This window comes from Oryx dammah, unplaced genomic scaffold, assembly GCF_014754425.2.
Source record: "Oryx dammah isolate SB20612 unplaced genomic scaffold, SCBI_Odam_1.1 HiC_scaffold_8, whole genome shotgun sequence".
Classification (NCBI taxonomy): domain Eukaryota; kingdom Metazoa; phylum Chordata; class Mammalia; order Artiodactyla; family Bovidae; genus Oryx; species Oryx dammah.
This window is the reverse complement of record NW_024070192.1, coordinates 52,584,056-52,611,669: the sequence shown is the minus strand read 5'-3', so window position 1 is coordinate 52,611,669 and position 27,614 is coordinate 52,584,056. Positions and strand designations below refer to the sequence as shown.

Sequence of the window (27,614 nt, the reverse complement as noted above, 5' to 3'; positions counted from 1 at the left end):
GTATTTACAAGTCAGCCATCTTGAGGCCACTAAGGGTAAACTAGATTGAAGTGAAGATAGCTTATTGATTATGCTTACTTGATATCTTGTCATATCATAAAATTGAGACTGGTTGACTTGAATAAAGCTTTCTCATGAAATTTTACTTTAAATATGATGGTTTACTTGTTTGTCTAGGGAGATTATACTTCTCTTTGCACATTTAGAATTTGAATTTCCCTATCAACACGTAACATTGTGTGCTACCACTTTTCTGATCTTACCAAAATCGCTTGGTTGTTTGAACAATTTTTTGCATTTTCTTAATGTTGGAGAAATAAATATTTTCCTTTCGGTGTTCAATTTAGGTACAAGTGAAGATAAAGGGTGATTTTAGCAAAAATGTTGCAAGATACAACACAGATCTTGACACTTTCCTCATCACAAAATGTTTGCTTCTATTAGCCTGAGACACAGATGGGTTTTTTGAGGGTGACCCCCACTTTTCTTGCTCTCCCTACTGGCAGTATGAAGATAAAAGGCGATGACAGGTATAAACGCTATAGTATACTCTTTTATTTTGAATGAAGACATGTAGTGAGCTCAGGGATGGCCACTTGGTTAACTGGTTCTGGGAGAGCCAGTCTCTGAGATGGTTGCAGGGATCCTCACCTCCCAGCACTCATGCTTTTTTACAGCAGCCCCTCCCCATTCTGAACCAGGGCTTTCCCTGTGTGACTGGTAGAATATAACAGAAATGATGATAAGTGGTTGCTGAGACTAGATCATAATGACATTGTAACTTTTGCATTGGTATCTTGGATTTTCCCCATTCTATGGGTTGCCCCTTTACTCTGTGGATAGTAAAATTTTACATTTTCATTAAGTCCAACATGGCTATTTTTTCTTTTGTTGCCAGTGCCTTTGGTGTCATTACCAAAAAAAATCGCCAAATCCAATGTCATAAAGCTTTTACCCTGTATTTTTATCTGAGTTTTGTTTTCAGTTTTACATTTAGGCCCTTGATCCATTTTATGTTGATTTTTGTACGTGGTGGGACTTCCTTGGTGGTCCAATGGTTAAGAATCCACCTGCCAATGTAGGGATCACAGGTTCTGTCCCTGGTCTAGGAAGATTACACCCGCCATGAGGCAACTAAGCCCATGCACCACAAATACTAAAGCCTGCACACCTGGAGCTCATGTTCCACAACGAGAAACCCCACTCGCCGCAACCAGAGAAAGCCTGCGCACAGCAGTGAAGACCCAGCACAACCAAAAATAAAAGTAAATGAATAAAACTATAAAACCTTTTTGTATATGGTGTTAGATAAGGGTCCAATTTCATTCTTTTCTAGTTTTCTCAGCATCATTTGTTGAAAAGATTATCCCTCCCCCATGGTCCTGGCCCCCTTTGTCAACAATTACTTGACCATATATAGGAGGGTTAATTTATGGGCTCTCTAGTCTCTTCCATTGATCTGTATGTCCTGATTAATGTAGCTTTGTAAGTTTTGAAATCAGGAAGTATGAGTATTCTAGTTTTGTACTCTCACAAGATTGTTTGGACTACTTGGGGTCCACTAGGATTTCATATGAATTATAGGACTGAGATTTTGACAGGGATTTTTGACTGAGATTTTGCATTTAATCTGTAGATCCTTTGGATAGTATTATTTTAACAATATTATTCTTCCCTTACATGAACATGGTATGTGTTTCAATTTATTTGTCTCCTTTCTTTCAGCAATTTTTTGTAGTACATAGGTTTCACAGTACAAGCATTTTACCTTCTAGGTCAAGCTAATTCCCAAGTATTTTATTATTTTTGATGCTGTTATAAATGGAATTGTTTTTATAATTCCCCTTTTAGATGGTTCATTGTTCATGTATGGAAATACAATTTATTTTTGTATGTCGCCTTTTCATCCTGCTACTTAGCTGAATTCACTGATTAGTTCTAACAGATTTTGTGGACTCTTTAGGGTTTTCCACATACAAGCCCATGTCATCTTCAGAGATAATTTTAATCCTTCCTTTTCAGTTTGGACGTGCTTTATTTTTCTTGCCCAATTGCTCTGGCTAGAACTTCCAAAATTATGAACAGAAGTGGTAAAAGCAAGAATCCTTCTCTTGTTCTTGATCTTTGAGGAAAAGCTTTCAGTCTTTCCATACTAGAGGATGATGCTAGGCATGGGATTTTCATATATGGTTTTTACTATATTGAGGTAGTTTCCTTCTATTCTATTGACTGTTGAATTTTGTCGAATGTTTTTTCTGTATCAGTTGAGATAGTCACGTGGCTTTTTCCTTCATCATATTGATATGGCATATTACATTTCTATTTTGGGCTGTGCTGGGTCTTCACTGCTGCGTGCAGGCTTTCTCTAGTTGTGGTGAGCTGGAGCTACTCTCGAGTTGCAGTGCAACGGCTTCTCTTTGCGGTGGCTTCTCTTTCCATGGAGAACGGGCTCTAGGGTGTGTGGGCTTCAGTAGTTGTGGTGCTTGAGATCAGCAGTTGCAGCTCGAGGGCTCCAGAGCACAGGCTCAGTTGCCCCATGGTATGAGGGAGCTTCCCAGACCAGGGATCAACCGGTGTGCCTTTCGTTGCAAGCCGGATTCTTAACTACTAAACCACCAGAGAAGCTCTACATTGATTTTTTTTTTAATATCGATTTTTATATATTGAAACATCCATTGATTTTTATATATTGAAACATCCTCACATTCCAGGAATAAATCCTAGTTGGTAATGGTGTATAACATTTTCAATATGCTAAATTCTATCTGCTAGTATTTTGTTGAGGATTTTTCCACCAATGTTCATAAAGGATATTGGCTTCTATTTTCTTGTAGTGTCTTTGTCTGGCTTTAGTGTCAGGGTAAAGCTGGCCTCAGAATGAGTTAGGAAGTGCCTCCTACTCTTCAGTTTTTTGGAAAAGTTTGAGAAGGATTGATATTGGTTCTTCTTTAAGTTTTTGGTAGAGGACTTTCCCGGTGGTTCAGTGGTTAAAACTCTGCACTCCCAATGCAGGGGGCACGGCTTTAATCCCTGGTCGAGGAACTAAGGATCCCACATGACACATGGTGCGGCCAAAAAAAAAATCTGGTAGAGTTCACCAGGGAAGCCTTTAGGTCTAGGACTCGTGTTTGTTGGGAGATTTTTGAATATTGATTCAATCTCCATAAATTTTAAGTCTATTCAGACTTTCTATTTCGTTGTGATTTAATCTTGCTAGGTTTTATGTTACGAGGAATATGTCCATTCATCTGCTGCTGCTGCTGCTAAGTCGTTTTAGTCGTGTCCGACTCTGTGCAACCCCATAGACGACAGCCCACCAAGCTCTGCCGTCCCTGGGATTCTCCAAGCAAGAACACTGGAGTGGGTTTCCATTTCCTTCTCCAATGCATGAAAATGAAAAGTGAAAGTGAGGTCGCTCAGTCGTGTCCGACTCTTTGCGACCCCATAGCCTGTAGCCTACCAGGCTTTTCTGTCCATGGGATTTTCCAGGCAAGAGTACTTGAGTGGGATGCCATTGCCTTCTCCGTCCATTCATTTAGGTTATCCAATTTGTCGCATATAATTGTTCATAGTATTCTCTTATAATCCTTTTCCTTTCTGTAGAATCAGTAGCAATTGAGACTTTCAGCAATTTTTTTTCTCCTTAGTCCACCTAGCTAAAGGTTTGTCAATTTTATTGCTCTTTTTGAAGAACCAACTTTTTGTTTCAATGGTTTTCTCTGTTGTTTTTCTATTCTCTATATCACTTATCTCTGGTCTAATCTTTATTGTTTCCTTTCTTCTGCTAATTTTGGGTTAAGTTTGTTCTTCTTTTTCTAGTTTAAGTTATAAAGTTACATATTTAACTTGAGATTGTTCTTATTTTTTAATGTAAACATTTATAGCTATAATTTTCCCACTGTTAACACAGTTTTTTTCTGCATCTCATAAGTTTTGGTGTGTTATATTTTAATGCATCTTATAGTATTTTCTAATTTCTTGTGATTTCTTCTTTGATCCATTGGTTGTTTAAATGTATTATTTAATTTCCTCAAGTTTGTGATGTTTCCAATCTCCCTTTAGTTATTAATTTCTAACTTCATCCCAATGCAGTTAAAGAAGATACTTCATATATCCATCTTTTAAAATCTGTTTTTAAAGGGACTTCCCTGGTATTCCAGCTGTTAAGAATCTGCCCTACAATGCAGGGGATATGGGTTCAATCCCTGGTCAGAGAACTAAGATCCCACGTACCACAGGGCAACTAAGCCTGCACAGCACAACTAGAAAGCCTGCCTGCTCCAGTTTCCTATCTCTTTACTGATATTTCCTTTGGTTCACACATCATTTTCATGACTTTCTCTACACTTTAGTTCTTTGAGCTTCTTCAAAAGTCATTTATTTTTCAAAAGTCATTTTAAAGTCTCTGTCTAGTATATCTGCCATCAGGTACTTTTCAGGCACAGTTTCTGTTAATTTCTTTCTTTCCTTTGAATAGGTCATACTTTTTTCTTTTTTTGGCATGCTTTGTGATTTTTTTTGTCTTTTTTTTACTGGAAATTTGAACCTAATAATGTTATAACACTGGAAATCACTTTTAACCAGGATCTATAATCCCCCTAATCAATCTCCAGCCTTCTATCACTCTCCCCACAACTTACTTTGCTCAGCCACACTGACCTTTTGCTGCTCCACTATAATGCTTCCTGTAGGGGAGCATTTGCTTTTCTTTGCAGTTGCTTTTCTCTTTGCTGGAATGCTCATCTCTCAGTGTCACAAAAACAGGCTTCTTCTCTTCATCCCAGTTGAAGTTCAAAGGTCACTCCTTCAGAGCAGCCTTCCCTTGAATATCCTTTCTAATGTTGTGTCCCCCCTGTGCCATCATTATCCCTTTACTTATTTTCTTCATAGCACTTATCACTATTAAAAGTATCTATTTATTCGTTTAATGACTGTAGGCTCAAGTAGAGCAGGATTTCTGCTTTGTTCACTATTTCTCCAGCACCTAGAATGGTGCCTGGCACAGAGGAGTCACTCAAACATTATTTGTTGAATGTGGGACTGGATGCAGTAGGCCAATCGAGGAGGCTGTTGCAATGGCCCAAGTGAGAGTTACTAAGTGGTCAGATGAGGGTAGCAACAGCAGAGACACAAAGAAGTGGGTAAAATGGACATGTGTTTTGGGGGTTGAAACAAAAGAAACCTTTTTTTTTTCTTCATTTTTTAAAATTACAATGTTGTGCCAATCTCTGCTGTACAGCAAAATGGCTCAGTTATATATGTATATATACACACACACTCTTTTAGTATTCTCTCCCATTATGGTTTATCACAGGATATTGAATATAGTTCCCTGTGCTAATCCTATACATAGCAGTTTGTATCTGCTAATCCCAAACTCCTACTAATTTTTCTCTCCCCCACCCACTTACCCCTTGGCAACCACAGGTCTGTTCTCTATGAGTCTTTTTCTCTTTTGTAGATAGGTTCATTTGTGCATATTTTATATTCCACATATAAGTAATATCAGATAGTATTTGTCTTTCTCTTTGTGACTTACTTCACTTAGTGTGATAATCCCTAGTTGCATCCATGTTGCTGCAAATGACATTCTTTCTTTCTTTTTTATGCTGAGAATTATTCCACCATACATATGTACCATATCTTCTTCAACCTTCATCTGTTGATGGATATTTAGGTTATTTCCATGTTTTGGCTACTGTGAATAGTACTGCTATGAACACAGGGGTGCATATATCTTTTTGAATTATAGTTTTGTCCAGGCATATTCCCAGGAATGAGATTTATGGATCATATGGTAATTCAATTTTTCATTTTCTAAGGAACCTACATACTGTTTTCCATAGTGGCAGTATCAATTTACCTTCCCACCAACAGTATAAGAGGATTCTCTTTTCTCCACATCCTCTCCTGCACTGAAACAAATAAGTCTTAATGATTGATATTTCAATGTAAGGAGTAAAGGAATGAGAGGAGTCAAGAATGACTCCTGGGTTTCTGGTTTGAGTGCCTGAGTGAATAGAAATACCATGAGCTGGAAGGGAAATTCTAGAGATGAAGGAGATTTGTGATTCAGACTATGGGTTTGGTTTTGGGTATTATCAGAAAGACACCTGGAAGAAACCCAAGTGGAGACACTGAATACTTGGGTAGATGAGCTGAGACGAGAAGTCTAGTCATAGACTTCCAATACATATCTGGGAGTTGTCAACATACAGACACTAAGCCAATGGATGTGAGCAAAATCTCTTAGGAAGAAAGCTTCAAGTAAGAAAAGGAAGAGGTAAAAGAGAAGGTAAAAAACACAATTCCTTTTAAAATCATATTAAAAAAAAAAAAACCAAACACAACTTAATGATAACCCTGACCAAGGAGATGAAAGACCTATATGCTGAGAACTATAAAACATTAATTAAGGAAACTAAAGATGATTCAGAGAAATGGAAAGATAACCTATGATCTTGAACTGAAAGAATTGTTAAAATGGCCATACCACCCAAAGCAATCTACAGATTTAATGTGATTCGCATCAAATTACCCATGACATATTTCATAGAATTAGAACAAATAATCCTAAAATTTACATGGAACCATAAAAGACCCAGAATTGCCAAAGCAATCCTGAGGAAAAAGAACAAAGTAGGAGGCATAACCCTCCCAGACTTAAGATGATACTACAAAGCTACAGTAATCAGGACAGCATGGTATTGGCACAAAAACAGACATATGGATCAATGGAACAGAACAGAGTGCCCTGAAACAAACCCACACACCCATGGTCAGTCTTCAACAAAGGAGAGAAGAAGAAACAAAGGAGAACAAGCGGTATCTTCAGCAAGTGGTGTTGGGAAAACTGGACAGCCTCATGTAAATCAGTGAAGTTAGAACACACCCTCACACCATACACAAAAATAAACTCAAAATAACTTAAAGACTTAAATATAAGACAAGACACCATAACACTTCTTGATGAGAACATAGGCAAAACATGCTCTGACATACATTGAACCAATATTTCCTTAGGTCAGTCTCCCAAGGCAATAGAAATAAAAGCAAAAATAAACAAATGGTACCTAATCAAACTTACTGGCTTTTGTACAGCAAAGGAAAACATAAAACAATGAAAAGCCAACCTATAGATCAGAAAAAAAAATATTTGCAAATGATGTGACTGACAAGGGCTTAATTTCCTTAATTTCCAAAATGTACAGTTTATACAACTCAATAACAAAAAACAAAAACAACCTAACTGGAAAATGGGCAGAAGAACTAAATAGACATTTCTCCAGAGAAGACATAGAGAGGGCCAACAGGCACATGAAAAGATGCTCAAAATTGCTAATTATTAGAGAAATGTAAATCAAAACTACAATGAGGTACCATCTCACGTTGATCAGAATGGCCATCATTAAAAAGTTGACAAATAACAAATGCTGGAGACATTTGCTGGTGTGAAGAAAAGGGGACCCTCCTTCACTGTTGGAGGGGATGTAAATTGGTGAAGCCACTATGGAGAACAGTATGGAGGATCCTTAAAATACTGAGAAGAGAGTAGTCGTATGATCCAGCATTCTCAATCCTGGGTAGATATGTGGGCAAAACTATGATTCAAAAGACACATGCATTCCTACATTCACAGCAGAACTATTCAGAATAGCCAAGACATGGAAATAATTTTATCTATCAACACATGGATGGATAAAGAAGATGTGGTGCCTGGGTATACAATGGATTACTCCTCAGCCATAAAAAAGAAAGAATGCCATTTGCAGCAACATGGATGGACCCAGAAATTATCATACAAGGTAACGTAAGTCAGACAGAGAAAGACAAATACCATACGCTATCACTTATATGTGGGATATAAAATATGGCACAGGGTTTCCCTGGTGGTTTGGTGGTGAAGAATCCACCTGTCAATGCAGGAGACAATGGCTGGATCCCTGATCCCAGGAAGATCCGGCAGGCTGAGTAGCAACTAAGCCTGTGCACCACAGCTACTGAGCCTGTGCTCTAGAGCTCGCGTGCCCCGAGCCTGTTCTCTGCAACAGGAGAAGGCACAGCAATGAGAAGTCCGTGGACCACAACTAGAGAGCAGCCCCCACCCACCGCAACCAGGGAGAAGCCTGAGCACAGCCACAAAAAGCCAGTGCAGCCTAAGAAAAAAAAAAATGTAAAAATGAGAATGCTAACTGCTGTGGGAGGAAAAAGACGGAACAGTGACTGGAGAGGGATGTGGGATCCAGGGAATACTGGGTTTCCTTTTTTTTTGGCCACACCACACAGCATGAGGGATCTTAGTTCCCCACTCAGGGATCGAACCAGCACCACTTGCAGTGGAAGCATGGCGTTCTAACCACTGGACCCCCAAGGAAGTCCAGGGAATACTTTTTAAGGATGGGAAAAATCCAAGGGTGTCAAGTGATGAAAAGAAGCTAATAAAGAAGGCATTGAAGCTATTAAGGGAGATGATAACCTGAGAAGGATAACTCAACAGCAAAAGATGAGACTGGCCTTGGGTAAGAAGAGAGATGCCTCCTTCAGGGTAGCATGGAGGGAAGTAGAAAGCATATGTGTAGAACAGGTCCACCTCGAGTTTAGGGCAGACCGCTTCACAACTCTCCTAGTCATAGAAACAGATGTGATCTTGTTAGTACTTTTGGTGGTGGGAAGCTGAGTTTGTTCCCATCTAATGGCTTCTAATTTCTCTGTAAAGTTGGGGTTAAAAAAAAAAATAAATAAAGTTGGGGTTAAGTTGTCTGTTAACTGGTGACAGGAAGTGAAGAATAAGTTTGCAATTATAGCTGGTGAGAGTAGGAAAAGCAGCGTACTAAAGAAATACACAAAACCAACACGGTATTGTAAAGTAAAATAAAGTAAAAATAAAATATTAAAAAAAATAAAATAAAATCTAGAATATAAGTTCCACTCAATAAACAAAAATAATGATGTCAAAAAAAAAAAAAGAAATACAATGAGAGTGCCATGTGTAGGGAAAGTACCAAGTATATAAAGTACCTGGCATATAATAGGTGCTCCATAACTAATAACATTTACCAACATTATTACTGTTAATGGCCCATATTATGCAGTCATTGGCCAGACAGAAAGTCTACTCTGTAGACAAGAAGATTACAAACCACATCAAGGCAAGTTTGTGTAGCACTTGTAGCCTTTATGAATACTAATTGATAATGTTCATCCTTTATCATGATACGTCTGCTATCAGTTCTCACATTTTTATATATGTTGGTTTTGTCTCAATATACAAAATCTTTTGAGGGGAAGTACTACATATGACCAAGTCTCTGTATTCCTCAAAGTTTCTTATACCTAGTATTATTTGTAAAGTAATTTGTCTTGGTTTTCCTCTGATTACAATGGCAAGTGACTGTTTCCTTGCTTTTAAATGGTCATATTAACTTGTACCTTCCTGTTTTATTTATGTAGGGTAAAATTTGAGGGAGCTAAGAACTGTATTGAATATGACCATCCACAACAGGAACTATCCAGTTTTCACAAACAAAAGATCTACTACTTACAAATAAAATGTTAGCTGGCTAGCACTGTACAAGAGGCTAAATTAGAGAAAATACTGTGATCTTTCTTACCATAGTTTCATTCTTCTGAGACACTAAGGATGTGAGGTATACAAACTGAAATATAGAGATGATGTTTGTTCACTTAAAGAGTTCAAAATATCTTGGGCTTTTATTCCTACCTATACTTTTATCATGTAAGTCAATTATAGCTGGAATGGGAATATGGCAATCCTGGCAAAGAGGAGGGCAACATTTCTATAATAAAACACGGATGGGATCCCTGGTGGTCCAATGGTTAAGAATCCACCTTGCAATGCAGGGGACACAGGTTTGATCCCTGGTCAGGGAACTAGGATCCCACAAGCTGAGGCGCTACTAAGCCTGTGCCCACAACTGCTGAGCCCTCACACTCTGGAGCCCTTGCTCTGCAACAAGAGAGCCTGTGTCCAGAACAAAAGATCCCACATGATGAAACACAGATCCCATGGGACGCAACCAAGACCCAATGCAAATAAATAAATAAAACTTAAAAAAAAAAAGGCATGGATGACTGGTGCCCATTTGTATAATGGTTTGTGGTTGCTGTTTAGTTGCTAAGTTGTATCCACCTCTTTTGTGACCCCATGGACTGTAGCCTGCCAGGCTCCTCTGTCCATGGGATTTTCCAGACAAGAATACTGGAGTGGGTTGCCATTTCCTTCTCCAGGGGATATTCTTAACCCAGGAATCGAACCTGAGTCTCCTGCAATGGCAGGCAGATTCTTTACCACTGAGCCACCCAGGAAGTCCATGATGGGTGGTAGCAATAGTTAATTATTTGTCAATTTTTATAACAGAAATTAAAACTTCTTTGGGTGGCGGTTCCTTTCTCAATAACTAAAATACAGAAATATATCTTAGAGGGCTTTGCTGGTGGCTCACTGGTAAAGAACCTGTCTGCCAATGCAGGAGACATAGGTTTGATCCCTGGTCCGAGAAGATCCCACGTGCTGCAGAGGAACTAAGCCCGTGTGCCACTACTGAGCCCGCGCGACTAGAGCCCGCGCTCTACAAGAGAAGCCACCACAGTGAGAAATCTGCGCACGGCAACTGGAGAGCAGTCCCCGCTCACCACAGCGAGGGGAAGCCCCCAGCAACGAAGACCTAGCAGAGCCAAAAACAAATAAATAAACAGGATTTTTAAAGAAGAAATATATCTTACAAGTGAAATTTAACTGGTATTAAAAGGAAACGTTTTATTAGATATAACATGAATTTAAAGTTTTTGAAAATCTGTATCAAAAAAAACAAATGCCATTTGGGGCACAATGAGAAAGTTTTACAATCAAAACACCTTTTACTTTTCAGAAATCTGACTGAAAACAAATGGTTAAATGTGCTGCAAACAAGCCATTCTGTCTATAGTGGAAGCTGAACAAAGTGTGAGCTACAGACCCACTGCCCTAATGGTGACTGCAGCAGATGAGGGAAGACGGGAGGTCACGAGCAGGACACTCAAACTCAGGCCAGGAGTCCACCTAGAGTCTACTTCCGGTCAGTCTGACAAGTCACTCTGATCCAACACGATTATCCTGAACAAAAAAAGGGAGTTTCGAGTTGGTGTGTATGCTTTTGAAAGACACAAACAACAGCCTCTTTCTATTCAACTGAATTCAAGGGAAAGAAACTTCGATGTTTATCATCAAGAGTTTATGATAAACTAGTGTATTATGGAAATGCAAAATGTCTGCAAAGCAAGTGACAGCAGCATCTTCTGTACTCCCTCCACCTAAAACCTTCTTGTGCTGACTACCAATTACATAATCGAAGTTGGCATTTGTTTCCCCTTCTATTTTAATTAATTATAAACATTAGCATTTCAAAACTGAGCAACTCCGAATTCAAGTCTTTGTTGTTAATGTTTATTTAGATACTGGTAAATGTTTAAAGTCTGTTCATGTTGTCTATAAACAGTGGGCTCTGACTTACAAACATCTGGTATCTCATTACCTGGATGGTTCAGACCAACCCAGTCGCTTCCAAAAGCAGGGTTTTAGTTCCTCTTGATGAAATATAGGAGGAAGAAAAAACAACTTGATTATTCTCTGGATCAAAGGATGCCAGCGTTGAGAAGTCCCACTAATACTCTCTCCAGGTTAGGGTGGACTGTTTTACCTCCAACAACTGTTGGCTTCTACAGAGATGAAATATGTCTAAAAACAATTACTGGGCTTCCACTCCTAATATCCTACAACTCCCTGTCATATCAACAGACACCAATCATGCTAATTTCACAGGGTCCCTGCATCATGTTCTCAGTGAATTCAGTACTAGCTAAATGCGCACACAGTCAGGGTCCTGGAGGAAACAGAATGTACCCCCAGGCTCTTTCATGAAGTGCCTGCTTACAGAGGTGTTAGAGCTAAGGGTGCAAACAAGGGATGGCAAAGCATCCAGTGACCAGCAGCAGTGGGAAGCCTTGTCACCCCTAAGTCTAAAGGGACTAGGGGAGAGCAGCGGTAGGGCAGGACAGTTACTGGGACCCAATGCAAGCCAGAAGTGGAAGGGTGGGACAGAAGCTGTAGAGGGACACCATTCCCACACAGACACGAGGCGCAGAGGCGGCAGTCAGGCAGGCAAGTAACATCCAGCTACTTGTCAGCCCTCTGATCTGCGAGAGCCTCTCACTGGCCAACAGGGAGCCGGCTGACCAGCAAGCCCAGCAGATTCAGTTCACACAGGTCAGGAGGAGAATGAAAATGGACTGGGGAAGGGATGAAAGAGGTACTGGGTGATCTGAAAGAATTAATGACCATAACTTCCTGAACAGGAGGATCTTAAGTGTAGGAAGGCACCATTTGCGGATGGTCCCTTAAAGCTCTATCAAAAATTAAAGCTAATTTATACTTCTCACATTACTTGTAGGTATCACTTAAATTCCACAATTTCTTATTTAGCCTCCCTGTGAGATAAATCTAGAACTCTTTTGAAGATACATTAGGAACAAAACATCTTTCCAGACAGTATATGTGGATGATGAGAGTAGCTGAAGACTTGATTTAGAAATAAAATTGGATGTCATTACTGTTTTGTGACGAAGACATAATTGGCAATTAAGAGAAAACCTGGGCTGAACTATAGGGGGAAAGTGTAGGAGGACTGTATATAGCATCTGGGAAATATTTCTAAATAACTCTGATGCTCACTGAAGCCCACGGACTCCGGGTTACATTATAATGACCATCCATTCATACCTTCTTCAGAAGTCCCTAGAAAGCTCTCCGATTTCCTTCTCTCTGGCTTCGTGCTTTCTTCCTCTTTTCGCTTCTTTTCACCAACTTCTTGATCTTTGCTGCTTGCCTCCCTTCAATGACAATGATTTTGGTCATTAAATCATGTGCACAATGGCCTGAGGGAGAAGACTGTGCTCCCAAAGAAATATAGCAATAGCTAGCACTAATTGTGTGGGTTCCTTATGTGTTCAAGTGCTGTAATGTATATTAACTCATTTAATTCTCATCACAACTATGTAAAGTAGTTGAGCGGTGAGAAAACTGAGGTACAAAGAGGTTGAATTACATGCCCAGTACGTCCTAGAGCTGAGGTCAACCCAGAGAGTCTGACTCAGGACTCTGCTCTCAACCACTAGGCTATATTGTCTCAAAGGAAACCAACATTTCACTTATGTGGTAACTGATGTCCTTTTTACATTTTATTACCTTATCTTCATTTCCTGAAACTCTCAAGTGAAATCTCTAATTGCAGTACCTAACAATTAAAGACCACATCTGTCAGACTGCTAAGCAGAAACCATCTCCCCAACTCAGCTCTAAGCTCCCGAAGGGCAGAGATCTCCTATGGCTCTGCACCTCAGACGCTCAGAACAGATGATGGCAGAATCAAACTGATATGGTGCAGGGACTTTTCTTGCTGTCACTTGGTGGATATTCAAAACAAAATATGCAAAGTGAGAGAGAAAGTAAAGCCAGCTAGGATGAAAAGGATTTTTTTCTTCCTAACCTCACATCACTAATAGAATCGCAGGCTCTAAAGCTGGAGGAGGTTCTCTTACCTCCGTCCAAATGCCCTGGACCAGAGTCATCCCGCTTATGCCTCGGTGGGAGGAGCTGCTGTTAAAGTCAAGGCAGCTGTTTTCTCTTTCTGATTGCTGTGGCTACTAGAAAACTTGTACTTTACTGAATGAAAGTCTTTTGCTCTGCAGTTTCTAGTCAGTAGCTCTGTCCTTCGGGGCAGAGGAGAGTAAGCTGACTCTTCACTTTACAGTATTTCAGGTATTTGGGAACAGCGATCTAATTCTCTACTCCATATGCTTCTCTCAGACTGAGCCTCCGCAGCAACTTTAGCTGTTCTCCTATGACAAGGTTTCCAGACATCTAGCTGTTCTGTGGCCACCATCTTCTGTTTGTGATTGTCCCTTTTAAAATATGACACCCCACCAGGAGCCCCACAGTGAACCAGAGTTCAAGGAGTTCTGGGAGTCCTCTAGCCAGTCTGAGACGTCACCTTGACCTGGACAGTACGTTTTCTGCCTGTTCAGTGTTAGTGCAGCACAGATCTTTTTAGCAACCATATCAAACTGAGGTCTCAGGGGGACCCTGTCCATGTCTTCATCAAGGATAATGTCTTGAATTCTTACCATGTCTCAAAATGCATGTTAAATGCTGGGTGTATAAAAATAAGACGTATTTCCCATCTTCAATGAAATTACCGTTGAGTACGAGCTTCTGGTCAAAAAATTCTCTATTAGGTCAGCCCTCTCACATTCAATACTTTTGGATCCAAATGTTCACCTTCATCTTGCGGAGAAATTTAACATTTCCACCTGTCAAGATCATTTTGAACACACAGTCTATCGCCCATCACATTAGCATTCATCCTTAGACTGTGTTATCTAAAAATTTGATAAGCACGCCTTTTCTGATTTAATTCAAATGACCGATGAAAATGTTGAAGGTGACAGGGCCAAGATACAGCAATTTTAGAGGCCTCTCTCTGTACTGATATCAATCGGCTAGTCAGCACTGTGAGCACAGTAGGTGGCTGGAGGGAGAGGGGCAGGCAGGAGGTGGGGCCGGCTTATCTACAGTGACATAATACCCTCGCCAAACATTCATTCTCCAAGAAGTCGCTGTACTTACTAAAGAACTAATAATAAAATCTATTAAAAAAAAAAAAAGAAACTAAAACCTCGTGCCCCTTCCTGAGAAAGAAGGAAAGGATGCCCCGGTGGAGAACCAGAACCTTGCCAGGCCCTTGGGCAGATCCGGTCGTTGAGTGCTGTCCCTGGGGGGCTGCAGCCATCTCTCCAGGTCCTCGTCGAGTGTAGAGTGAGCTCTGTCCAAGGCAAAGGAAGAGAATGAGACAGCAACCATTCTCCCTCTCCCCTGACAAGGAGGCACGCTCTCTGAAGCAGGAAAGGACCTTCACACTGCACACATGCGAAAACGAGAGCTCGGTGAGACTGCACCTGAGTTGTGGAGGTCACTGAGAGCCCATGTAAATGCGCACCAGGACCCTCCTTCAGCCTCTTGACAAAAAGCCTCAGCCCCAGGACCTCCCTGTTACCGGTACAGTGGTTATGCCACCTACCTGCCTCAACCTGATCTTAGACCTCCAGCCTCCAGAACAGTGAGAAATAAATTTCTGTTGTTTATAAGCACACACAGGCTTCCCAGGTGGAACTAGTGGTAAAGAACCTGTCTGCCAATGCCAGAGACGTAAGAGACATGGGTTTGATGCCTGGGTTGGGAGGATCTCATGGAGGAAGGCATGGCAACCCAGTCCAGTATTCTTGCGTGGAAAATCCCATGGACAGAGGAGCCTGGGGGGATACAGTCCATAGGGTCGCAGAGTCGGACACAACTGAAGTAATTTAGCATGCACGCACACGTGTAAGTACATACACAGAAAAGAATCCACCTGCCAATGCAGGGGACACAGGTTCGATCCCTGGTCCAAGAAGATCCCATATGCCACAGAGCAACTAAACCCATGCACCTCAACTACTGAAGCCCACACACCTGAAGCTGTGCTCCACAACAAGAGAAGCCGCGTCAATAAGAAGCCTGAGCACCACAAAGAAGGGCAGCCCCCGCTCCCGCTACTAGAGGAAGCCCATGCGCACAGCAACGAACATCCAGTGCAGCCAAAAATAAATTAATTTTTAAAAAAAGCCTCAGCACCCACAATATCACTGCCTTCCAAAGTGTGATACTAGACTCTGTCTCAATTCTAGGTCATTACGTCAACTTCCACCTGGGGCTAGAACTGCACACTCATTCCCGCAAGTTTTCCAGATTAAGAACTGCCTCTGAGGCTACAGGATGAGGATAATGTGTTTTTAGAGACCTGAAAAGTCCCACCTGTCTGAAAAAAATATCTTCCACTCTGGTTTGGTGCAGGACTGAGATGACTGAGGAGCTGTGGCCGTCTACCGGCAGCCAGCACAGCCAGCCCTTCGGGAAAAGGAAGAGGCAATGGTAACAGTAGCTAACTTTTGATCAGGTGCAAAGCAGTCTGCATTTGTATAACTGAATGTAACTCAGCCTTCTTGGGATACTCTCCTTCTGCCTTAAATAAAGGCATAGATTTCTACTGAAGATGCACTGGGGAGATGGAAGGAATGGAGTTACAGCATACATCACAGACAAAAAGCTTGCCTCGTCTTTTGCCTCTCTTTTTTTTTGTCTCCCCATTCAAAAAAACCCTCTCCCTCCTTCCTCTCAGGTCCCAGGGCTCTAGTCTCCTCATAAGACCTTCCTACCCAGGTCTCTCTCTTTTCCTTCTTTGTAAAGAACAGTTTAGCCTTTGAAGAGTGTGACAGAAATGGGATTCACTACCCAAAAGTTGTTCATAACCTTCTCCTCCCCTACCTTCCTCTTCTATAGCAGCTGAAAGCTAAAAACTCAATTTCCAGTCTCCCTGGAAACCAAGAGCGGCCATGTGTCCTATTTGGCCAAGAAGATATAAGTAGACATCTGCTGAAAAGGGCTTCTAGGAAAATTTCTTGCTTTCCAGATAAACAAGCACAGAGTGGGCTAGACTCTTGCCCTACTCTCTTATTTCTGCCTGGAATAGGCACAGAAGCTACCTTGTCCAAAAGTTGACAAGTCTGAAAACAAAAGCCAAGCTGCTATGTCTGGCAGAGCAGAAAGATCAGAAGAGCTTAAGTCTCCAGAGGCATCACTGATTCTACATCAGCCAAGCCCTGCCAACTGCTGGTGAGACAAACTCATCTAGACAGGAGTGGTGTTTTTAAGTGTACTTTTCTTATGTTTGCAGCTGAAAGTATTCTGCATGGCTTCCCGAGGTATCTACTGGGCCAGGAGAAGGTTGAGACAAGTGGTGTTAAGTGCAGATTCACAGCCTCTCTTCCTTTAAAATGTAAATATTCTGTTCATCAAAATATGGATTTTATTTTTTTGCATTAGTATTGATTTTTACAAATACGGCATTAAAATAGTACTTTCTTGACTTCTGAGTTTTTTGGTGCCTTCTTCAATTTTGTGCCCACGGAGGGTGTCGCCTTCACCTCCCCCCAGTCCTGGCCCTGAGTTTGGGACAAAGTTTGACAGCTTGGACAAAGCTAGAGAAGATGAGCTGAGGTGGTTTACCTTGCAATGCAGGTCCAAGGAGAGCTCCAAGTCAAGAACAGAATTGGGTCCCTTGAGGGAAGCTTGTGTTTTTAGACTGAATTGTCTGGATCACTGCCCCCATCTTTTCTTATTTGGCTAGGAAGACCTAAAAATTCTCTTTAAATGTTTTGAAAGAAATTTGAAACCTATGTTTGCCTCACAAAATGAAGTAAAAACCAAAACAAAAAACAACTTGAAGGAAAAAAAAAACAAACCCAAATAATCCTATTTTAAAACTGAGCAACTTCTCCAAAGAAGATACACAAATGGCCATCCACATTCAAAAAGATGCTCAACACCACTAATCATAACAGAAATGCAAATCAAAACCACAATAAGATATCACCTCATACCCATTAGGATGACTACTAACAACAACAAAAAAATAATAAAACAATTATCCTCCAATTAAAAATAAATTATAAAAAAGATAATAAGTATTGGTAAGGATGTGGACAAACTGGAACCCTTTTGCACTGTTTCTGGGAATGTAAAATGGTGCAGCTGCTGCAGAAAACAGGATGGCATTTCCGCAAAAAAATAAAAATAGATTTATCATATGATCCAGCAATACCACTCCTGCATATATATATCCAAAAGAAATGAAAGCAGGGTGTCTTAGAAAGATATTTGTATACTCACATTCACAGCAGCATTACTCATGACAGGGAAAAAGGTGGAAGCAACCTAGTGTCCACCAGCAGATGAGTGGATAAACAAAATGTGATACACACATACACCCTCTCAAGGGAATTCAGCCTTAAGAAGAAAGGAAATTTTGACATGCTACATGGATGAACCTGGAGGACATTGTGCTAAGTGAAATAAGTCAGTGACAAGACAACAGCGATGGCATGATTTCACCTACAGGAGGTATCAAGAGTGGTCCAACTCAGAGAAAGACAGTAGAACTGCGGTTGCTAAGGAATGAGGGGAGGAGGAAATGGGGAGTTGTTTAATGGGCACAGAGTTTCAGTTTTGCAGGATGAAGAAGATCAGTTGCACAACAATGTGAATATACTTAGCACTACTGAATTGTACACTTAAAATGTTGATGTTGTATGTATTTTACCACAATTAAAAACTTGGTAAAAAAAAAATACTTTTAGGAATAGGGGCTATAAGGATAACATGAAAAAAAGACACCTTTTTCCTAATTTGTCAATATCAGAAGAAAAACTAACATACATTAACACTACAGTTTTCTAAACCCTTAAGAAAAATCTAGCTTTTTCTGTTACCTCTCTGTGTCCTCTTCTAGATCCTGGGTTTCTTTGGTCCAAAGCATACTGCTGTCTTCTTTATTACTGTGAGTTTCTTGTTCTTCTAAATGCCTTTGATCTAGAAACAGTTGAAAGACTTTATTAGAGCAAAAAAAGTTTTTTTGAGAAAACCTGCCTTAAAATGGAGTGCAAAAAAATGAAGGCTAATCAGTGGACCCTGAACTCTGCAAAGCACAAGTTCCCCTCTTCCCAGAAGAGCAGGGGGCCAGGTGGCAATCTGCAGGGTGCCCGTATCCACAGCAGCTGCTTCGGAGGTCTGGGGAGCTCTCTGCCAGGTGAAACTACAGGAAACCATGCCTGTGCCAAGGCTCAAGAGAGGCAGAGGAAAGGGCACATAAAAGAGGCCGCAAGAGACCCAGAAGACAAGTTGTACAGGTTTATTTCGGGGGACCACCCTCTTCCCACTTGTTAGGTGTTTCCATATTGAAGCCAGGGAAGGAATTTGGGTGGGGAAGGGTAGAGCCCTTTAGTGTATGCCAGGCATTTTACATATGCTTTCCCATTTCATCCTGCCAGAAGTTCTATGAGAGGAAGGAGACTAACACTTGCTAAGTATCTTACAACGTACCAAGCACTGTGCATGAACACCATTAGGTGGAGTTATCATTCTCGTTTGACAAATGAGGATAACTGAGGCTCAGGGATATAAAACAGTTTGTCAGACCAAAATAAGCCATGGAGTCAGAATTGAAGTGGAGTGTGCCTGACTTCAAAGTCCACACCCCCCAGGTGTACCACTATGCTGCCAAGGACAGTTACAGCAAAACCTGGTGAAAAGTCGGCGTGTGCTCAGTCATATCCACTTCTTTGTGACCCCGTGGACTGCAGCCTGCCAGGCTCCTCTGTCTATGGGACTCTCCAGGCAAGAATGCTAGAGTAGGTTGCCATTTCCTCCTCCAGAGTATCTTCTTGACTCAGGGATCAAACCAACAACTTCTGTGTCCCCTGCACTGGCAGGTGGATTCTTTACCACTGAGCCACCTGAGCAGCCCGAAAAAGATCTGAGGATCTGGCTTACCATTTGCAATGCTGCCCGGACGACTTGCTGTGTTCTCATCCAAGGCTGTGGGTGAGACCTGCTGCCCCTTCAGGTGCTCTGTCACAACATAGAACAGATCTGCATGTCACGTCATCCTCTGGGGTAGCGGTTCTCAAAGAGTAGCTCTCAGACCCACAGCCTCAGTATCAACTGAGAACTTCCTGTATATGCAGATTCTCAGGCCTCACCTCAGACTTACTGAATCAGAAACTCTGGGGGTGTGGATGTTTGACCTAGCCCTCCAGATGAGTCTGATGCCTGATGGCGCTTGAGAACCTCTGTATTCAATTCCACGTAACACTAAACATAAACGTGAAAATGATGATCATGATAGGTAGCACTTGCAGAGCAGGTACTATTTCCAATGTGTATACATTAATTCAAGATTCCTTCCTGCAGGCATGCTCAATCGTGTCCAACTCTGTGTGACCCCATGGACTATAGCCCGCCAGGCTCCTCGGTCCATGGAATTTTCCAGACAAGAATACTAAAGTGGTGCCATTTCCTACTCCAAGGGATCTTCCCAACACGGGAACTGAACTCGTCTCTCTTACGTCTACCTACATTGACAGGCGGGTTCTTTACCAATAGCACCGCCAATCTCCTTAATTCAAGATTAATATCTTGAATTAATCTTCACACAAGCCTATGAGATTGATCATATTATTGTTATTCCTATTTGACAGATGAGCAAATTAAGGTAAAGAAAGGAAAAGGAATCACAAAAGGGAGGGGATATATTTATACCTATGGCTGATTCATGTTGAGGTTTGACAGAAAACAAAAAAATTCTGTAAAGCAATTATCCTTCAATTAAAAAATAAATTAAAAAAAGAAAGGTAAAGGAATTAGATAGTAATGTGATGGAATTGGGATTTGAGTACAGGCAGTCCAGTTCTAAGGTTTACGCTCTTAATCTCTATTTTATATACTCTCGCAAAGAATATAATTTACAATTCCTAAAGAATTGACCACTAGACCAAGACAAGCATCTCCTAAACTCAGTATACTGCTTCACAAGTGTTAGGTCCTCCCTTTCCTCAAAGTGCTCCCCAGAGCCCAGCAGAGAGACAGCTGGGAGGCAGCACAGATGAGCCCCCAGGCTCACTGGCCCTGCTGTGTGTGGGCACAAGTCTCTCTCTTCTAGCAAGTCAGGAAGCAAGCCCTACCTGGCAGCTTCTGGGCACCAAGGGGCCCCACAAAGCTCATGTAATATAATCTGAAACTTAGAAATCCTTGTTATTGTTATCCTTGTTAAAGTAATCCTTGCTGATCTTAGAGGATTCTAAAGGACCCCCTGCTTGAGGCCCTGGACAGAAGCCTGGAGCTTTGCATAAGTGCCCTTCAAAGGAGCAGGTGTCTGCTGCAGGTCACTCCCCACAGCTCTCCTGAGAGGAAATGATGACAATGATGATAAGCAATAATCAGGTAGGCACACCCATTATTAGGAGAAACTACTCAGGTGCCTTCTGCCCTTTATCTTTCTGGAAAATTACTGACCCATCTCAAAGTATAAGACATCACCTAAAAACCTGGCCCAGAAAATTACTATAGGTGAAATGAGGGAGAGCTTCTGTAGAGCGCACTGGGGTACAGCAGTGCCAAGGGGCTGGGGCCCAGGCAGAAGGCTGTGACAGCTGCCGAGATGGCAGGGCGGTCCACATGCGGTCAGCAGAGAGACAGCAGGACCCACAGGAAGGGCATCACCGAGGCCACACTGCACGGAGCGCCAAGTCCCGTCCTCACCCACGGCCAGAAACCAGACGGCACTGGGAGCAGGACCCGCGGGGGTGGCCGCTCCTCTCACCAGCAGCAGTTCCATTATTATACGAAGGAGAGCAACTGGAGAGGAGGAATTTGCAAGGGTGCCATAGTAGGTTCCAGAGGACGAAGGCTGGAGTGGGGTGAGAGCCCAAGAGCCTGACCCCACAGCCCTGTGGCCTGTACAGCCCTGTGGCACTGGGGGAGGGCTGTGGCGGGGCAACAAGGGCCTGTGACTGCAGAAAGAGAAAGAAGCCAGGGAAGGTTCTGGCAGGTCTGACCGCCTTCACCTAAATTCACAAGGCCAGCGGCCGGGGGTTAGGGGTTGCGCAGCTTAGACCATATCTGTCCACTGAGTCAGATCAGGTAAGGCCTCAGTCACCTCTCTCTTCCTGATGAGACACCAGACTTCAGAGACCCTGAAAACCAAGAGATGCCCCTCAGGAGACCCCCTACTGGTCCTGTACCAAGAACTGGACCATCAGAGTCCTGATGAGATGTACCCTCTGAGAGTAAGGGGCTGGTCAGCTAGGCTGTCAAGAAGAGAGCAGTCAGTCCTCCCTGCCTGGGGAAACAAACCACCTGGCCCAAACGCTTCTACCAGCTGCACCGTTTACTCCAGCAGCAGCACAGCTGGGCAGGGCCCACGGATCAGCTGCAACTAAAATTGAGCGGGTGTCCCTCAGTCTCTGCCTCAAATGAAAAATTCTGGTCTCATTAGATCTTGTGCCACTGACTTCCCTGCCCTCAGGAAAGGGATTCTTCCACAATGCCAATACTTTAAAATCTCCTGCTAATGGCAGAATGGAAAGCACAGGATGTTTTGGCCCGAGATGCCAGAATTCAGTAGCGCTGAAGTATAGCTAGTTCGGTTCAAAAGGGAGGTGAGAATTCCTTTAATAAAAGAAGTTCGTCATGATAAACCACTTGGATGTTGTTATTCCCTCTTAGAATCACTACCGTAGACCCTTAAGGAACAGCATGGCCACAGACACAGGCCACATATGCTGGCCAGGCTTTAGTAGTAGTCTGAGGCCTATCATTGGAAAACTGGCCCCTTCTGAATTCTGTCCATCCAGTCAGACCTTCACAGGGCCTTCTGTACGAGTGCTCACGCCTGAAACAAAGAACCACACGTGGTCCGTGACCACAACAAGCAGGGCCATAAAGGATATTCTGCGCTGTGCATGCCTTACCAATTTCATCAAGCAGCTCCTGAGATGGTGGTGGTAGCTCATCGATGTGATGTTGCGAGATGGCTTCTACGAGTTCTTAAGAAAGATAAAGGGAAAGTGACTGAACACCTTTCTGGACCTGAGCTAGACTTGCTAGGCTTCCATACGGATTTGACTTAGAATTGCTCAATGGTGAAATAACCTAAGACAAGGAGAAATCCTCTTCCATGAACAGTCCTATTGAGACTCCATATGTGAATGGCTTTACTCTCCCTTTTCCTCTAAACCCTCTCCCACCTCCCTGCTCACCTCAGCACCACTTGATCTGTGGCCCTCTCCAAGGATATTTGGGGTAGGTGAGGTATAAATTCTTACTGAAAGGCCAGGGGTCCAATTTGGACCAAGGCTGCTGGAGGAATAAAGAAGCTCTAGACCCGTCAAAATGAATAAAACACAAAGTGGGGGTCTTTCTGTGTAGATTACCCAGCCAGGGGATATGGGAGACCATACTTTGGACCTTCACCTAAGGGATCAATTATAACAGTAACCAAGACCCCTCAGCACAGTTTGAAATAACTCTATGCCTTTGAGAGAAATTCTAAGACTTATACCAAAGACACAGACAACAAGATTAGTGGAGCAAAGGCCTCAAGAGCTGTTAAAACTCTCAGACCCTTTGATCTGAAAACTGTCTTCTAAGACTCTATCCTAAAGAAAGACCAGAGGTTCAGATAAAGATTTCTGTACAAAGAGCAAAAATTAGAAAACAACATGAATTTTCAATATGAAAGCAAGGTTAGGCAACATATGTAGAATGAACTAGTATGCAGTCATCTCATACTTATGAATAATTTTTACTGTCAAGTGGAAATTCTAAAATATATCACTGAAGAAAAAGGAGCAGCCAGAGCTGATATACTATGTTAGCTATGCTATATATATATATATGGAGGGGTATAGTTCTAAAAACATAAAAAAGATAGGTACCGAAATAGTACAAGTTAAAAAATGATGGTAGAATGGTGGTAGTTTTCTCTTTTAAGTTCTTTGAAAAAAAATTATCTATTTGGTTGCACCAAATCTTAGTTGCAGCATGTGGGATATTTAGTTGCTGCATACAAACACTCAGTTATGACATGTGGCATCTAGTTCCCTGACCAGGGATTGAACCTGGGCCCCCTACACTGGGAGCGTCTTAGCTACTGGACCACCAGGGAAGTCCCTTAAGCTCTTCTTTAATCTCCAAGTTTTTTATAACAAGTATGTTTAATTTGTATAGTCAGGGGAAAGTAGCAGTTTTGTTTAAACCTACTATAGCATCAAAGATGAGTGAAGGCTCTCTTAAATGGGCTTACTAACTATGCGCTCACATTTTAATGCTAAACACAGGGTACCTTTCGGCAGGCTCCTTCTCTGAGTGGCATGGCATGGTGTGTCAGGCGCCTTAGTAATGCCGGAGGAACCAGCCCCAGGAAAGGTAGGCGATCTTTTCTATAAATAAGACATAAACATGGTAATTTACACACACATTATTAAGCTAAAGAGGCATGTTAAGCTCAGTCATTTCCAGAATTAAGCTTGTGTATCATTCATGAAAGAAGCCACTTGTTTTGTTGATTGAGTCAAACTCATTCAAATGTCACCTTCTCCTGGAAGCTCCCCACCCTTCTTTGCCTCCACAGCACTGTTTTTACTGAAAACTCTGTGTTACATCCTTGCCAGTCTGTCTCACTAGGCTCTGAGCTCCTTCAGGGCAGGGACTTTTTTTACTCACTTTTGGATGCCTATTAAAGGGCCTGGCATAGTGTCTGGTCCTTAGAACTTGCCCTATTGATAGTACATTGAACAAAAGCATATAATTCTTAAATTCCCTACTTCAGAATGAGACTTTTTGTGAGTCAAATGCCCAAAGAAGATGAGAGTGGTTTTTTCATTGAGGGCCAAACAAGTAATCAATCTGCCTATAGAATGGTCTGTTTGTTGTCATTTAATCGCTAAGTCGAGTCCAACTCTTTCGCAAACCCATGGACTGCAGCCCACCAAGCTTCTCTGTCCATGGGATAGCCCAGGCAAGAATACTGGTGTGGGTTGCCATTTCCTTCTCTAAGGGATTTTCCTGACCCAGGGATTGAACCCGCATCGCCTGCATCGGCAGGTGGATTCTTTAGCTTTGAGCCACCAGGGAAGCGACACTACGGTTAGTCAACGGATTTTTAATGAGCAGTACCAAGTAAGGAACTTGTAGTTTTCCGGAAAGGACTACATATGAAATATGAAAGAGAGCGAGAAGGAAACAAGCAAACAGCACGGGGAAGGGGAGGAAGCAAGGAGAAGGCACCATTAAGTGTTTTTACTGCAGATTACTGGTTCAGGAACAACGTACAGATCAGTCAGAACTCTCTGAGAACTAACCAGAGGAGACTTCAAGGAAGAGGCAGAATGTAAAATATGGTTAGACTGAAAGAACAATGCAGATGAAGGAAGCATCATAAGCTATGGCAGAGGCCAGCTCTTTAGAGAAATTGCCAAACATTATCTCTGGTGGGGTGGGGAGAGGAAAGGGTACAGAAGCCCAGGATCCAATCTGCAATACAGATCAGACAGGAGCCCCAGGGAAGCCTGGGGAGGATCCAGCTTATTTCTTCCTTTCTCTGTAAAATAGATATGGAGAAATCTTGACCTTTTGATCACTGACACCTTTGGAATCACTCCATGAGGGTGCAACGCACAGTCTGCATACTTACTAGATTAGTCAGTCTAGCAGGGAGAATTTCAGAGGACGTAAGAAGGGAATCTAGGCTCTTTGCTTTCTCTCGGACACTTGTAAATTTATCAGACAAAGTCTGAGCAGATTCTTGACTGGTCCAGCACGAGGCAGATCCTGTTTTAGTATCCTGAAATGGGATACTTCCAAGGCAGTCCTTATACTGACTAGCAACTGAAGAAATTGACCCTGTTGTAGAAAAGAGGGCAGTCAGTGTCTGAATACTTTACATTATTTAAAAACAACAATAACACACACATAAAACCCATAAAACTCTATATCTATAATAGGAATTTCCCAAATTGTCAATAACTGAAATAATCACTGATTTGAGACAAAGCTCCATAAGGTATACAAAATGATAGTCTCTAAACTTGGCCATCAAAATAAAGGGAGATTATTTGAACCACAAATATAATGAAAATAAGGACACTAAAGAGACGGTATTTGATGCTGGCTATATGAGGTTATAGGACTCAAACTATGTATGCTTAAGTACAAGATACTGTTTTAAGTTACTAACTCTATAAAAAACCCAATGTGAAAGTTAAAGTGTTAATCACTCAGTCATGTCCAACTCTTTGTGACCCCACGGACTATAGCTCACCAGGCTCCTCTGTCCATGGGATTTTCCAGGCAAGAATACTAGAGTGGGTTGGTATTTCCTTTTCCAGGGGATCTTTCCAACCCAGGGATCAAACCTGGGTCTCCTGCATTACAGCCAGATTCTTTACCATCTGAGCCACCAGGGAAGCGCTTGTAGAGAACCCAGTGTATTTGCCCAAAATTCAACAGTGCTTCAAGTACAAAGTAGACTTGGTATTCACATGTCTCTATTGCTAGAGTAAAAAAATCTCCTTATAGCTGGTTGGATGGCATCACCAACTCAATGGACATGAGTTTGCACAAACTCCGAGAGACAGTGAAGGACAGGGAAGCCTGGTGTGCTGCAGCCCATGGGGTCGCCAAGAGTCAGACACACGACTGAGCGATGAACAATAACAATAGCTAGTTAATCACCACCACCATCACCATCACCACCTGGCCTCCCATGGGATTATCCCCTTCCGCTCTGGCCCTAAGGAAACCCCTCTGCACTGTGAGGAAACACCCATCTGCGGGGCTGCGCCCACAACCTGGCTTCCCACAGCCAATGGGACAGGGGCTGTTAGTTCCCCTCCCAGAACACCCCCCTGTGAGAGAGTACCTGGGCTGAGCGGAGTACTGACACTAGTAGGTGCATGGTTTATTTTGGGTGTTTTGCATGAGACTTCCTTGAAAGAACCGTCGTGTTCATAGGAGATACTCGACAGGTCCTGAATGTCTGTCAATGATCTAAAGTATTAAAAGCACAGAGTAACTGGGAGATGCTTAGAAAAATCAAACGCTATATTCCTAACAGGTACTTTTTAAAGATGCTCTTCACAAAAATCTTTATCTGGCAAGAGGCCAACATCAGAGAATACTTTAGAATATCCATATGATATCTATAAGATACTTAAGATATCTTAAAGAGAGCATCAGAGAATATCCTAGAAAGAGATACTAACTTCAAACATATCTCAGCAGCTAAAAATAAATTCCAAAGGTGAAAGTATATTAAGGTGGGAAACAGATTTAATCTACTTTAAGTATAAGATTATATTCTTATTATCACTATATTCCCTTGATTGTAAGATGCTATCAATTTAGATCACATTATCACAGCAGCTTTTTGGTGAAAGGAGAAACAGGCTCACGTTACACATATACATAAAAATAGGAAGAACACAGCAACTCTTACAAACAAGAAAACACCATTCCCCTAAAACCAAGACTTTGCACAGAATCCTTAAGCAATTTCTGGTGGCCATACATATCTTTCTCTTTGGCTTCCTTTGGTGGCTCCTTTAATGTCTTGTCTTGTTCGCCTTCAGGACTGTTGAGAGAGAAAGTGAGAAGATTACAGAAATCTGTCAGCAGAGTGCAACAACATAGGCCAAGGGCGTTGTGAGAGGCCGTGGGAAGGACACTGAGCCCAGGATGGACAGGGAGGGCTCCAATCCTAACTCTGCTACTGATGGGCCACATGTGCACACGCATATCTGGGCCTCTGTTTCCTCTTCAGAGACTAAATAAATCCTCTCGATGCTTTAGAACTGTGGTGTTGGAGAAGGCTCTTGAGAGTCCCTTGGACTGCAAGGAGATCCAACCAGTCCATCCTAAAGGAAATCAGTCCTGAATATTCATTGGCAAGACGGATGCTGAAACTGAAATTCTAATACTTTGGCCCCCCGATGTGAAGAACTGACTCATTGGAAAAGACCCTGATGCTGGAAAAGATTGAAGACAGGAGGAGAAGGGGACGACAGAGGATGAAGAGGCTGGATGGCATCACCGACTCAATGGACATGAGTTTGGGTAAACTCTGGGAGTT

The 27,614-nt window shown here is 42.1% G+C and overlaps 1 protein-coding gene across 1 annotated transcript in view; it reads right to left on the bottom strand.

The window, feature by feature from the left end:
* Positions 1 to 10,757: 10,757 nt before the first annotated feature.
* Positions 10,758 to 27,614, bottom strand: part of TEX14 (testis expressed 14, intercellular bridge forming factor) — an 85,006-nt gene continuing 68,149 nt past the window's right edge. Inside the window, exons 22-32 of the mRNA XM_040244207.1 lie at positions 27,054 to 27,116; positions 26,406 to 26,533; positions 25,179 to 25,387; positions 23,829 to 23,925; positions 22,456 to 22,530; positions 19,478 to 19,555; positions 18,418 to 18,517; positions 14,784 to 14,876; positions 12,776 to 12,885; positions 11,532 to 11,583; positions 10,758 to 11,113 (exon numbers count right to left, since the gene is read on the bottom strand). Of these exons, the coding sequence (XP_040100141.1) occupies positions 11,077 to 11,113; positions 11,532 to 11,583; positions 12,776 to 12,885; positions 14,784 to 14,876; positions 18,418 to 18,517; positions 19,478 to 19,555; positions 22,456 to 22,530; positions 23,829 to 23,925; positions 25,179 to 25,387; positions 26,406 to 26,533; positions 27,054 to 27,116 (1,042 nt within the window). The 3' untranslated portion in view covers positions 10,758 to 11,076. The remainder of the gene's footprint in view (positions 11,114 to 11,531; positions 11,584 to 12,775; positions 12,886 to 14,783; positions 14,877 to 18,417; positions 18,518 to 19,477; positions 19,556 to 22,455; positions 22,531 to 23,828; positions 23,926 to 25,178; positions 25,388 to 26,405; positions 26,534 to 27,053; positions 27,117 to 27,614) is intronic.